Source organism: Colossoma macropomum, unplaced genomic scaffold, assembly GCF_904425465.1.
Source record: "Colossoma macropomum unplaced genomic scaffold, Colossoma_macropomum, whole genome shotgun sequence".
Lineage (NCBI taxonomy): Eukaryota > Metazoa > Chordata > Actinopteri > Characiformes > Serrasalmidae > Colossoma > Colossoma macropomum.
This window is the reverse complement of record NW_023494801.1, coordinates 25238642-25253487: the sequence shown is the minus strand read 5'-3', so window position 1 is coordinate 25253487 and position 14846 is coordinate 25238642. Positions and strand designations below refer to the sequence as shown.

Sequence of the window (14846 nt, the reverse complement as noted above, 5' to 3'; positions counted from 1 at the left end):
CAACACACACTAACACACCATCAGTGCTGAGAATGATCCACCACCCAAATAGTATCTGCTCTGTGAGGGTCCATGGGGGTCCTGACCATTGAAGAACAGGGTAAAAGGGGGCTAACAAAGTATGCAGAGAAACAGATGGACTACAGTCTGTAACTGTAGAACTACAAAGTGCACCTATACAGTAAGTGGAGCTGATAAAATGAACAATGAGCGTAGAAACAAGGAGGTGGTCATAATGTTATGCCTGATTGGTGTGTATATATATATATATATATACACACACATAGATACACATTTCATTTGAAAATGCCAGCTGTCCTTTACATTGAGTGAACATTTAATGGTGAACAGACCAACAGAAATGGTCTAAAATTATTTGCTTTTATGTATGTTTATATATGTATATATACATGTATATGTGTGTATATATATATATATATATATATACACAAAAGCACAAATTTGAGTATTGATTTTTCATGTTTTTTCTTAAATTTACAGTTCGTTTGTTTTGTCTTTTGCTTTTTTTTGAAGGCGTCATAAAAATCTTATTCTGTTAGATGAGGGCATGTTGGCTTTTAGCTTTCAGCCTAGTTTCTATTCTAATCCGTGTCATCAGTTTCAAACAGCTCTCAAAACTAAAGGCTTCATCCTGTGAAGTAGTCGGGGTCTTTGTGACATTGGAGTCAGATCAAGACCTCATATGGTTTTCATATCATTTAAAAATGCCAGCTGTCCTTTACATTGCGCGAACGTTTTAGGGTTAACAGACCAACAGAAATGGTCTAAAATCATCTGGAATAAAATCTTGTCACAGAAAAAGTTAAACATTTTACCATTTTGAAAAGGTTTTTTTTACAACAGGAATGACTGTCTATATATTTAATACAAAGGTATAAATTTGCGTATTGATTTTTCATGTTATTGCTGAAATTTACTGTGCATTTGTTCTGTCTTTTGCTTTTGTTTTGAAGCATGATGAAAATCTTAAAAAGTCTAACACTGGTGTGCTTTTAAATTAGGGCATGTTGGCTTTTAGCTAAGCGCAGTTTCTATTCTAATATGTGTGATCAGTTTCGAATAGTTAAAGGCGTTGACCTAGTTGGGCACTAGGTTAACACCTATATATATATATATATATGTATATATATATATATATATATATATATATATATATATATATAAATGCCCACAGAACATGAAACATGAAATGTGCTTTTAAGGCTTTAAATTATGAAGCAGTTGTGAACTTATGAAAGCAGCGTGTGCTTCACTGCCTTTAATTCAGTTAAAAAATCACTTTTTGCATATTGTTTTTCACATATTAATTTGCTGTTCATCTTTGCTGTCTTTTTTGGGATCTATTAAAAATATTAAAAGGCATAACATTTTCTTTTTCGTTATTAATCATTAAGGTGCCAAAATATTGTCATGCGTGCAGAGCAGAATTAAAAGGCATACATCCAGTTAAGTGAACATGCGTCACAACAAGAAAAAAAAAAAACTGAGAACAGGCCAGAAAACGTTTATTCGCCACAAGGACAACCACTAGGCCCATGTGACTTCCCAAACATGAGCACAAATACACGAGTGGTATTAATGTGGCTATTCGTAGGAAGAGGGTGACCACCTCTTCTCTGAAAGACTGAGTGTCAGTTCAAACTTGATCTAACTGTTTTAATGATCTTAGCACACATACCTAAACTGTCTAAAGCACTGAAATGGACTGGATGGGGGAAATCGATCAGCTCTTGCCTGAACACACCTGTTCAGTCTATATACAGTCTATAAACCTCCATTTTATAGCCCCAACACTGAAAGAAAACATCTACCGATGCTTAGCTTACCTACAGTCACTCTTGTACTCCTTCTCTCCCACCAGTGTAAACTGCTCAGCAACAGGTCTGTTGCCACGTAATTTGCCGTGAACTAGACACGCTCTCTGCCCATGCTTGTGTCTTTTCTCCACATATCTGATAGAGGTGACTAACTCTACCGTTTGTCAAGCCCACCCACCAGCACAGAGACTTCGTCCTCACAAACCACCGCCAGCTCAAAGAGGTAAGACAGCACACTTTGCATTCAGCCTCTGTTTCTAACTCTGATGCAGCTGATTTGAAAACAACTCACTCTTTTCACAAATACGTCGAAGAATATATGATAATTATACATCAAACAATAGCTAAATATATCTAAACTGTGGTTAGGTGACGTCTTAACAATTGACACATTACGTAACTCATCTCATGGTTTCATTTTCCATTACCAATCGCTGAAAGACATGCTCAATTTTCATCAAAGCCCGAGCACAAGGCTGATGGTGGCAGATAAGAAATCAAAGCAGCTTGATTTTGCAGTAACTTTATGTTACAACTTGGCCGTGGAAACCACTAAGACAACAAAAGTAAAAGTACCAGTACGGTTCTACTGTTCTTCAACATGAACTGATGCTTATTTCAATACACTGTGCCTAATATAGTGAATCTGGTGCTGACTTTGATTCCTCACTCTTAAAACTACAGTACTTTCATTTCTTTTAAGCTATTCATTTTTCAGCGTTAAGAAAAAGGAGGGAACATGCGGAAAATACGCAATAAGCCTCAACAATAACGTCCAATATCATGTTCTTAGCAGTCCCACAGTTCACTCTGTCTTTATTACAGCTTGCGTGCTTTTCAGTAATCTGCAGGGATGTTTTTCAACGCGTGAAAGGTTCAGCTCGTAGACGTCGGTCGCACTTTCTGCTTCTCACAACACAAATAATCCAAATTACAGACCATAACCTGACTTCACATCAGACAGACGGTGTAAGCCTTGGGTTTCTCTTCTGTCTCAAAGATAAAAGCTGTAAGCACTGTTTATCTGATGGCGACGGTTTGGTGGTTGACCAGATTGTCTCTATCTTCAAATAATTTCCTTTTCTTATTATTTATCTCCTCCAAAATATCTCCGTTAGCCATTTTAGATGCACATGAGAAAGAAGGGGCAGCTAAAATGTGTTCAGGCAGTTGCTTGTGTGAATGTTAGTGTCTCTTCGAAAGGTAGCAATGTCAGTGACTCCTCTGGGAACAGCTTGGCAGCAGGGTGCACAGAAATAAAGAGGCGATCTATTAAGCACTGATAGATTTGATCGAATAGTTTTGGAGACGCCTGAGTAATTATCTATTAACCCTTGTGTGGTGTTGATGTGTTTGTTACTCAGTGGTCTGGTGGTCCCACCACATTATTGTTTTATTAAGTCAACACAGCCAAAATTTATGTAAAAATAGCAGATGTTTAAAATATCACAAGTGTCCAGCGTAGGGTTCTCCTTTAGCAGCTGTAGCCAGTCAGCAGCCTGTCCATGTTGTCCACCCTCACACACTCACACACACACACACACACACACACACACACACACACACACTAACAGCAGGCCATGTAGGAGGAGAACAGAGTGAAGGACACAGCACCTCCACACTTTTACTCCCCGCAGTTTCACCCAACACCACATGTGTAATATGAATGTGTGGGGGGTGAACAGAGTGAAGACACTGAAAATGGGTTATTTTATATGTTCTACACAGAAAATGAGCAAAGGCCAAGAATCAGAGGTGGAAATAATAATAAATCGCATAATTTTTCTTTTGGTGAACACCTAAAATGGGTCCCGCAGAGCCCAACACCACACATATGTTTCCTGTTTTTTTTCTGAAGCTGAAAGATGAATAACTTGTACTTAATGGCTATTTCAACTAGAAATTTAATAAACAAAAGGGTGGTCTCTGACCTTTCCAGAGTTCTGTACATACGTCACGGGATTAGTTTGAAAGCAGCTGATGAATATTAGGCAATAATTGCTGAATAAATAGGGATAATGTGTGTTTCACAGAGAAGGAAAGTCAATAGCATCTCCTCCTGCATCGACATGGGCACCGATTTGACAAGGTCCCTTACGTCAGTGCTTCTGTGGTCAGGAGTTTTGGTCTTCCTCTCCCTGCCCCTGATCCAGTCATGTGAAAAAGGAAAGCCCAGCGAGTGTGCCGAAGCCGAATTTGCTCCAGGATCCAACCTGGCCGGGGAAGGCTTCGACATCACCAAGATGCAGCGAAAGGGGGCCTTCGTCATCGACATGACACGATGGAAACTGAAGGACAAAACCTGCACCCTCTGCAGAAACCCCTACATGGAGGGGAAGAAGCAGAAGCTGCCGCTTTCAGTGGTGGACTGGAGACCCAGCCAGAAGTGCAGCATGAAGCTGTCCAGCTCACTTTACCAGTCCAGCGAATCCCTGCTCAGCTCCAGCACCTCTGCTATCGACAACAACTGGAGCGCGAACCTGGGAATCAACGTAAAGAGGGCTGACGTGTCGCTGACGATGGCCGGCACTAACTCCAAGTTGGCTGAGTATTCAATGGAGAAAACCAAAAAGGACAGATTCAACTTTGCCAGTCAAAGCATTTCCTGTGGATATTACACGTAAGACCTTGTTATTACAATACTGCCAATACTAATATGCAATACTGAAGCAAGTGAGCCCTCTAACCTCAGAGCATCCTGACCCATAGTTCCAAACGGATGTTTTGATGTATGAAGGCATTCATGCAATCCAAAAAAAAAAAGGTCAAAATAATTCAATATTTAACCACATCTAATTATTGATTTACCAATGTTTTTTTTATATATATATATTACACGGTGTTTCACAAACACAAACGAAAAATAACCAAAATATGCATCCTATCATGTTTTTCCAGCATCATGCAGTCCCAGTAAAAGTCATCCAATCTTCTGTATTGTCTACTTTGAGCAAGCGTATGATGCGTCAAGTACAGCACATACTAGGGGAGGGAAATATGACAATATTTATCACTATCATGATAAATTACAACCCCATTTCCAAAAAGGTTGGGACGCTGTGCAAAATGTCAATAAAAACAAAATGCAATGATGTGCAAATCATTTAAACCCTATATTTAATTGAAAATAGCATAAAGACAACACATCAAATGTTGAAACTTTGAAATTTTATTGTTTGTTGAAAAATATATGGCCATTTTGAAATTGATGCCAACGACACAATCCAAAAAAGTTGGGATGGGGGGCAACAAAAGGCTGGTAAAGTTGTGTAATGTTAAAAAAAAACACCTGGGTTGATGGGCAACAGGTCAGTAACATGATTAGGTAAAAAAGAGCATCTCAGAGAGGCGGAGTCTTTCAGAAGTAAAGATGAGGAAGACTCTGTGAAAGACTGCACGAGCAAATAGTGCAACAGATTCTAGAACAATGATATCTACGGTACATAATATCAGTAAAAGATTCAGAGAATCTGGAGAAATCTCTGTACGCAACAGACAAGGCCGAAAACCAGTATTGGCTGGCCGTGATCTTTGGGCCCTCAGGCGGCACTGCATTAAAAACAGACATGATTCTGTAGAGGAAATCACTGCATGGGCTCAGAAACACTTCTGAAAAACACTGTCTGTGAAACACAGTTCATCACTGCATCCACAAATGCAAGTTAAAACTCTAAAATGCAAAGAAGAAACTGTACATAAACAGGATCCAGAAATGCTTCCACCTTCTCTGGGCCCAAGCTCATTTAAAATGGACTGAGCTGAAGTGGAAAAGTGTCCTGTGGTCCGACGAATCAACATTAGAAATTCTTTTTGGAAATCATGGACACTGTGTCCTCCGGGCTAAAGACCACTCAGCTTGTTATCAGTGCACAGTTCAAAAGCCAGTATTCATGATGGTATAGGGGGACATTAGTGCTCATAGCACGGGTGACGTGCACATCTGTGAAGGTGCCATTAATGCTGAACAATATATACATGTTTTGGCAACATATGCTGCCATCTAGACAACGTCTTTTTCAGGGAAGGCCTTGATTATTTCAGCAAGACAATGACAAACCACATTCTGCATGTATTACAGCAGTATTGCTCCATATTAAAAGAGTCTGGGTGCTAAACTGACCTGTCTGCAGTCCAGACCTGTCACCCACTCAGAACATTTATAGTGTTATAAAATGAAAAATACAACAAAGGAGACCCTGAACTGTTGAGCAGCTGAAATACTATATCAAACAAAAATTAAAACATTTCACTTTCAAAACTCCAACAATTGGTCTCCTCAGTTCCCAAACGCTTACAGAGTGTTGTTAAAAGAAGAGGTGATGAAAAACAGTGGTAAACCATCATGAATCCTGGCTTTGGAACTGTACGCTGATAACAATTTTTTGGAACGTGTTGTTGGCATCAAATTCAAAATGGGCATATATTTTTCAAAAAATAATCAAATTTCTCAGCTGCAACATTTAATATGTTGTCCTTGTAGTATTTTCCTTTAAAAATATGCTTTACATGATTTGCATATCATTGCATTTTGTTTTTATTTACATATTGCACAGCGTCCCAACTTTTGGGGAAAAAAGCGTTGCACATTACATTATGTGCCAAAAAAGCTTTTCTGAGTATATTGCTGATATTGGTTGAACTGGAACCCAGTGCTTCCTTTTGTGTCTGTTCCATCTTGTCAAACCTCAGAAAAACTAAATATTGTGATGCATATCGACTATCAAGAAAATGTCTTGAAGTATCGTGATGTATTTTTGCCATATTGACCACCTCTAAAGCATATGTTGTATGTTCAATCAGTTCACTCTCCATTCCCATCTCCAGTTACAGGGTTTCCAACAAGCGTATTCTCCATCCTGAGTTTAAACGCTCTGTGAGTCAGCTACCCAAGCAGTACAACGCCCAGTTCAAGCCACGTTTCTACAAGCTTATCGACAACTTCGGCACACACTTCATCACCAAGGTAACTCTGAGATCCACATCCAGCAAAGCATGTGAGGCACTATTCAAAATCTCTGCGTCCTTTTCACAATTTCGGCTTGATGGACCACATAAAACCCATTTAGTCTACAACACAAGAAACCAAGGTAGTTGTCAAGTTGAGAGAATGCCTTTTAGGAACGACTGGTCCTCGTGACAAATTGGACAGTACCCAAAAAAACGGCATCTAAAATGAAGTCACACTTGTTGAGCCATTCGTAGTTCAGCAAAAAATACATTGGATGATGTTGCTGATTGGTTGGCAATGTGCCTTTGGTATGTACGAGCTACATCAGCCTTGTCCAGTGCAAAACTAAGGCTACGTTCACATTACCAGGCTGAAGTGGCACAAATCCGTTTTTCAATGCGACTCAGATCTGATGTTTTCAGAGCTGCGTGGACACGCAAATCTATTCTTTTTAAATCCCACCTGAGCCACTTTCATATGTGGTCCTAGATCGGATACGTAGCCAATTCGTGGCCATGCGACCTTAATGTGATGCTCAGATCGGAATTCATGTGCTTTTTTTTCCACTGCGCCTGCGCCATCGTTCAGCGTCACCATGGCAGCAGCGCCGAACAGAAGTTAAAGCCTGTAAACAGTGGAAAAGCAGCTCATCTCACCTTTTTCTCCTTCGCCTCGCTCTAATAATGAAGCTGAGAGCTGATCAGAGTTAATGATCTTCTCAGCGAAGCTCGTTCTGCTCGTTAGTTTGTGCTGATGATGAACGTGATTCATTCACGTGACGTTACTGAGTAGGATGAGCTCATTAGGGTCATTTCAGGACGCCGGTTCGTCACATTAATGACAGATTTGAGTCACTTACTTAAACGAGTGTGAACCATCGAGTCAGAGAGATCGGATTTGAGCAAAAAATCAGATTTGAGCAACGAGGCTTCTAATGTGAATGTAGCTTAAATTAGCAAACTTCAGAAACTGAACGTGTCTTGGTTGATTGACTGCATTTGAGATAAAGCCAAAATTAGATTTTTACCCAACTACTGCTTTTAAAATGCACCGGTCATTTTCAACCACTTCCAGTACCATCACAGGTCTATGACATTGTTCCCAAATGCTCCTCTGGGCAGGTAACCCTTGGAGGGAAGGTCCACTCAGTGACCAGTATCAAGCAGTGTCAGGCAGCCTTGCAGGGCCTGAGTTCGGATGAAGTAAAGATATGCCTTGAGGTGGAGGCGTCTGCCAGCGTGATGGGAAAGGCTAACGCGAAAGCAGACGCGAAGCACTGTGACGAAGCCAAGTCCAAGACGGAGAGTAAAGGCAGTTTTTCCAGCAACTTCAATGACAGGTGGGTTTCTCACCGAGAGCAGTGACTCATAGTGTAGTGTGTCACTCTAGTAGGTCGTACAATTAAGCATTGTGAAAGATAGGCGCCTTTGTTGCCGCCTAACAGCTGCAGGATATGTGTCTGAAAACTACAACCCCATCTCCAAAAAAGTTGGGAAGCTGTGCAAAATGTAAATAAAAACAAAATGCAATGATGTGCAAATCATTTAAACCCTATATTTCATAGAGAATAGTACAAAGACAACAAGTCAAATGTTGAAACTGAGAAATTTTATTGTTTATTGAAAAATATTTGCCCATTTTGAATTTGATGCCAACGACACGTTCCAAAAAAGTAGTACAGCAGTGTCTCCTCAGTTCCCAAACGCTTACAGAGTGTTGTTTAAAGAAGAGGTGATGAAACACAGTGGTAAACACGCCCCCGTCCCAACTTTTTTGGAATGTGTTGTTGGCATCAAATTCCAAATGGGCATATATTTATCAAAAAACATAAAAATTTCTCAGTTTCAACATTTGATATGTTGTCTTTGTACTATTCTCTATGAAATATAGGGTTTAAATGATTTGCACATCATTGCATCCTATTTACATTTACATCTACAAAGCATCTCAAAGCGTCTTTTTTGGAAATGGGGTTGTATTATCAATAATATCAAACCAATTTTGTGGTAGATTCTAAACTGATGCGTGTGCCACACAACATGTCAATAAACAGGACAGAAAACCTGATGAAGAATGGTGAACAGAGCTGTAAATGATTCTGAAATGGCTGAGAAATATGTCGAGCACCAATGAAATTATAGTATAATTAATTTCCAGAATGTTTCTTGGTGATCAACTCCAGATAGGTTGACAGAAATTACTGTAAATGTACAAAATATCGAACACAACATCAAGAGAAGTATGTAAGACGAATACTGTTTAGTTTTTAATATTTAAATCTACAATGTATAACAAGTTTGCGCAACAAAATATGACTCCAGACTTTTCAATGTTAATCTACATGAAAAGCAGATGTCCTCATTAACTCGCACTCTCTCTCTCTCGTTTCTCAAAGGTTCACTGAGATATATGGCGGCCACACCACTGAGCCCGAGCTCCTCTTCTCCGCAGATAAGGACCCGGGTGCCTATAAGGAGTGGCTGTCCACTGTGCCCCAACAGCCAGATATCATCTCCTATTCGCTAGAGGCTCTTCATGAGCTGCTGCCCCCCAAAAATCCGGTCCGAAAGCACCTACGCCAAGCCATCCACGACTTCATCCTGGAGAAGTCGCTGTGGAGAAACTGCTCTGAACCCTGCATGGCCGGCGTTAAACACAATCCCAAGGAGCCATGCGTCTGCACCTGCCGAAACAACCCCGGGGTGACTCCTGACTGCTGCCCGTCTAAACGTGGACTCGCTCGGGTGAAGGTCACCATAGAAAGAGCATCCGGTTTATGGGGGGACCACACGACACAAACAGACGGGTACGTGAAAGTGTACGACAAAAACAAAATGGAGATCGGACGCACCCCTGTTATCTACAACAACAATTCCCCCCACTGGGGCATGCCTTTTGACCTGGGTGACGTCATTCTGATGGACCACAACTCTCTGAGGCTGGAGGTGTGGGACGAAGACAGCAAATGGGATGACGACCTGCTGGGAGCTTGCGTGGTGGACTTAAAAGCAGGCGAGACGCAGAATTTCTGCAAGTTAGATTACGGTGAGCTGTATTACAAAACGCAGGTCGTGTGTGCCCCAAGCCTAGCCGGGCCATCCTGCACAGATTATGTAGGATCTCCTATGAATAACAACCTGGAGAAGGTGTACGTGTCTCGTCATGCTCGCCTCGTCCCAAAGGAAATGCTGCTGGAGATGGGGGTGACTTTGGAGGAGCTTCACTTTACTGTCAGTCAGAAGGCAGACAATACTGCTAAGATCGTCCTGTAGCTCCAAAGGAAAACGCATCCATTTTTGGCGATTTTTAGTTTTCTGCATCGTTTGAACACGGCGGTCGTCCTTTACATTGTGTGAAAATTTCATGATGAATGGACCAATAGAAATGCTCTAAAATTACTTGCAATAAAATATCTTCACATTGACTTACATTAAAAGTAAAGATCGTTTTTGCCCTCTCCTGAAAAGTTACCATTTTGGAGATACTTGTTTTTCTTTAGAGAGCGATGATATATAACTTAAGCCATTCATCTCTTACTGATAGTGCACTGCAAAAAATATCTTAACAAGTGAAAACTTCTTAAATGTAGTCAATAAATCTAATATTTCTCATTATGAGACTGTTGTAAGAATATGACAAGATTATTCCAAGTGTTTCTGTACATTTTTACTTGTTTTAAGTGGTTTTATCTGGTGAAAGTGTCTTATTCCACCGGCAGATTGTTTTACTTGTTTCGAGAATTAATGATCATTTTGCTGATTTCAAGAAAAAATGCTAAAAACAAGGAACATGATCTGCCAATATAATAATAAGACACTTTTGTAAGATACAACTGCTTAAAAATGTCTATAAATCAGTTCAATAATCTCACAACATTCTTACAACAGTCTCACAATGAGAAATACTAGATATATTGACTACATTTAAGATGTTTACACTCGCTAAGATGCCATTTTTTGCAGTGTAGTATAACTTTTCATATTTTCATATTTCATATTCATATTTCTTTCTTCAAAATGTAAAAACTTTGTAAGTACATCGAACCTAAATGGCACTGTGTATATTTTCATATACTTTTTATAACCACCAGAAATTGTCAGTGGACAGTTCTGATTATATGCACTGTTACAAGCCAAGGAACCACTAACCTGTAGCGGTTTCAAAGAATATATACAATGAATGAACTAACCAGTACCAAATTAGTGTAAGCTGGTCTGCAGTTCTTCGGTGATGATGCGTTCTATTCTTTAATTTTCTAGAAGGATTTAGTGAGGTTGCAGTACAGAAGAGATATGCTTTATATATTTATATGCATGAAAAAGCAGAAGCTGTATTTAAACCTTATCACTATTTTGCTGTATTAGACTTGATAAGTGTCCTTAAATGGAAATTGTATGACCAGTGTATAATTTATTGCTTTGCATTGTGTTATTACAGATAAATAAAGACTTTGTGTGCATAAATTAGCTCCCTGTGATTTCGGTTCTTGAGTGACACCGTTTTTTTCAGACAGTGGAGGACGAACCTCATCCGAAGCCACGTTGATTTTGCAGAAGCTGTGTTGTGAGTTTGGTCATGACCAGGCTTGCCTAACCTTTGCTTCTTTAAAATGTCTGTTTCTTCGGTACGGAACAATGTGTAGATATGTACAGGAAGTACGCTGGCTTCCTGTGAACGGATGAGGTCTGAGAGACAGAACAAAACAGAGGGTTCAACGCGAAGATCAACACAGCGCACATGTGCACAAGCTGACTCCATCACCATCTGAGTGACAGTCACTCGAGACAGCGGCAGGATGAGCGCTCGGCGTGTGAAAATGAGCAGCAGTGGCATCTGCTGTGTCTCTCTCGGTCAAACAGAATCATCTGCTGAATTTCAAGGAAATTACAGTCAAAATTAGAGCCACTTCGTCTGAGTCTTAGTCTGGTTTCACTCCTGGTTTGTTTGCTCAAGTCCACACTAGATTTTGGGTTTTTGTGACTTTAGATCTGTTTCATTTCGGTTGGTTTCACTCTGCAACGGCCAAAGTGGACTAAATAATTCACGTGTATCTTCTGTTTTCCTTGACTGGTCAGACATTTGCCGGGCATACAAGCGTCCTGTTACTTTCAAGTTTGCCTCCATTAAACAACTTCAGCTTCTTAATCTTAACTTTCACACCTGACCAAACAGACCGAAATAAAGAAGAAGTTTGATTAGTCTGCATCAGACAAGGTAGGTGTAAAGCTGCCCTTAGACCGGAGGTGTCCAGTCTTATCCTCAGAGGGCTGGTGTGGCTGCAGGTTTTCACTCCAACAAAGCAGGAGATCACCTGGGGTCATATTACAGAAAATTCTTAAGTCTGAGATCATATCTTATCTGCTTTGTTGTCATGGTAACTTCAGTTAAGACTGAAGTTAGGACAGAACAACAGTTCTTAAGTCTATAATCTTACCTTATTTCCAGATAAGAAAACGGTGTTACAGAAACATTATAAGTCACCAAAATATCTAAAAATATCTAAATATTTTCATAACTTTACGATAAACCGCAGATGTGTCTTAACTTCTGTTTTAACCGTGTGTATCTACTGTTTTATGCAGTGACAGGCAGCACGGTTCACTATAACCAGCATAATGATGCTACATTTATCCACACTGAAAACGCTGCTTTCACTTGAGTTTTTTTTTAAAAGCCCCAGACGCAGCAGACACGACCTCCACCGCCCCCTCTTACTACCTTCATGTGTTCATGTTGATGAAAACACATCAGATACAATATTACAGTGATGGTGGTGAACAATGAGGAGAGAGAGCAGAACGTGTGTGTGTTTATTAGGAGGAGTATCGTTAGCGCGCTCGGCTAAAGCGTTTGGGGAAATGGAGACTGAAACTGAGAGAGGCGACGCTCTGATAAACAACACGAAGCGCTGACACAACATTATTAACTTTCTTATTAACTTTATTAACGCGTTTATCGCGCTTTAGTTTTGCTTGACTTTTTTTACCTCAGTAACGGTAGCTAATGTTAGCTGTCTGGCTAACTAGCTTGATTACGTGTTTACGTTTCAGCTGTGCGCGTATGGTCGGTTGCTAGACAACAGACACGACCGTTGATTGTCGACTTCAATCGAGAAAGTTAAGATCTCCTAACTTGAGATAAGAAAAGATGCTGTAAGATAAGATGAGATTCCTAAATTAAGATCAGATTTGCTTCTGTAATACGAATTTGTGAAAAAATCTTATCTTGACCTGTCAGAACTTAAGTTAAGACAAAAAGATAGGAAGTTTCTGTTAAACCAACTGATTAAACAAGTGGAATCAGGTGAGCTCCAGCTTGTTTTAAGGGGAAAACCTGCAGCCACATCAGCCCTTCGTGGATAAGATTGGACACGCCTGCCTTATACTATACTAAACCATATTAGTTTTAAGTGATTTAAGCGATTTAAGTGATTACTGACGAGATTCATGATTTTAGTCCAGTATGGATCTTTAATGTGTATAGTTTTTTACAGTCTTTCTACGTTGCTGTTGCAGTCCAGCTCACACTAATGGACTAACAGAATCTGCTATCAGAGAAGGCTGTGCTGTGTGATGTTGATAGCTACGTTTCCATACAAAAGAATCATATTATAAAAGATTCTAAAATGCTTTGGAAAGTTAATCTCTGTAGGTTATTGAAATGGAACAACTTCAGCAGAGAAACTTCACACTGTAACCCTCATGTGTCAAACACAAGGACCGCAGGCCAAGTCAGGCCTGTGGCACAATCCTATTCAGCCAGCAAAATGAGGTTAAATTTCGATTAATATTAGCCCATTTCACCATGAGCTGCACTACAATCCCCAGCATGCATTGCAACATAATGTGCATCCATGGGACAGCACCATAAAAAGAAAAAACGCCAGGTGTTTAGTTCAAGCAAACAGGCAGGTCTGAAAACCTACTGTACATTCAGGGCATTTGAAGAGGTATAACAGTTACCTGTAGCAATGTAGCCTATTGTTTTATATGAAGTCTATTGTTTTATTTAAAAAAAAGTTTTTATTTAAAATTATTTTGAAATAGGTATTTAAGTATTTAATGCATTTTGCTGTTGCAGTTTCGGCATGTTTTGAATAAACAGTGGCCAGCCGGCCCACAGATCTGTTGAGATTTTTTAATATGGCTCATTTAGTGGTGGAGGTTGACACCCCTGTTGTAACCCGAAATGTTACCCCACTGGAAATGCTTGTTATGCAAATTTAGCATCATGTGACAGATTTCCCTTACATGCTTCTTACAACCATCACTAACTAACAAAGTTAGTTAGCCACAGCATGGTGGGAGAGGTCAGGCTGGACTGAGGAGGAGACGAGAGCGTTTTTAAAAAGAATACTGTCCCTTTTCATCTCTTACAGAGAGAGATAGACAGAAATGCCTCTCTAAATAGAAAGTGCTTAAACGGCTCTATGAGGCAGAGGAAGAGGATCTCTCGCGTAACAGTTCCAGATTAAAATAATTATAATAATAAAAAAAATTTAGCAAGCAAATAATATGTCCTTATCAGAAGGTTATGGGGACGTTAAGGAAGCCAAAGGTACACAAGTTGTGACATACCTGATTATCATCAAACGCAACTTTTTTACTGATAAAATTTTACGCGACAACAGTTTTTTTGCAGGAAATGATATCATTAAAAAAGCATTTATATCCCAAACCTTTTCAACACAGATGTTTCAGGTTGAGGGTGCTGAACTTTTTTTCAGCATATAGCTGACGTACACGATGACGTCACTATGATGACAATGCTATGTTTGAATTGTGGTAAAACGCAGATATGCACATATAAGCACCACAGAAACCGCTGATGCACACCCTGCAGTCTCTCTGCTCTGTTGCCAGACTAACTTTATGCAAATGAGCCGAATGTTGACAAATCAGATTGTTGATATGAGGTGTGGAAACCAGTTGTGTCACAGTTGTCTGCACAGCCATATCTAGTGGGAGATTATTACAATGGTTGAAGAAAAACAACTGAGAGATGCAGAGAGATGATTTTAAATTGAGGGGGTCCGCAGCTCCCCCAGCATCCCTACTACC

General features: G+C 39.9%; 1 protein-coding gene across 1 annotated transcript; it reads left to right on the top strand.

Moving 5' to 3' along the window:
• The first annotated feature begins 1949 nt into the window (after window positions 1-1949).
• On the top strand, window positions 1950-10351 carry prf1.1 (perforin 1.1). The gene is made up of 5 exons (XM_036590556.1): window positions 1950-2061; window positions 3872-4458; window positions 6663-6801; window positions 7908-8125; window positions 9182-10351. The coding sequence occupies exons 2-5, from the start codon at window positions 3908-3910 to the stop codon at window positions 10056-10058; spliced, it is 1785 nt and encodes a 594-aa protein (XP_036446449.1). The 5' UTR covers window positions 1950-2061; window positions 3872-3907; the 3' UTR covers window positions 10059-10351.
• The last annotated feature ends 4495 nt before the right edge of the window (window positions 10352-14846 follow it).

Excerpts from the sequence above, each read along its gene's own strand:
- prf1.1 (XM_036590556.1), top strand. The coding sequence starts at position 3,908 with ATGGGCACCGATTTGACAAGGTCCCTTACGTCAGTGCTTCTGTGGTCA. Across the intron at positions 4,459-6,662 it reads ATTTCCTGTGGATATTACAC|TTACAGGGTTTCCAACAAGC; the intron begins GTAAGACCTTGT and ends TCCCATCTCCAG. Across the intron at positions 8,126-9,181 it reads TCCAGCAACTTCAATGACAG|GTTCACTGAGATATATGGCG; the intron begins GTGGGTTTCTCA and ends CGTTTCTCAAAG.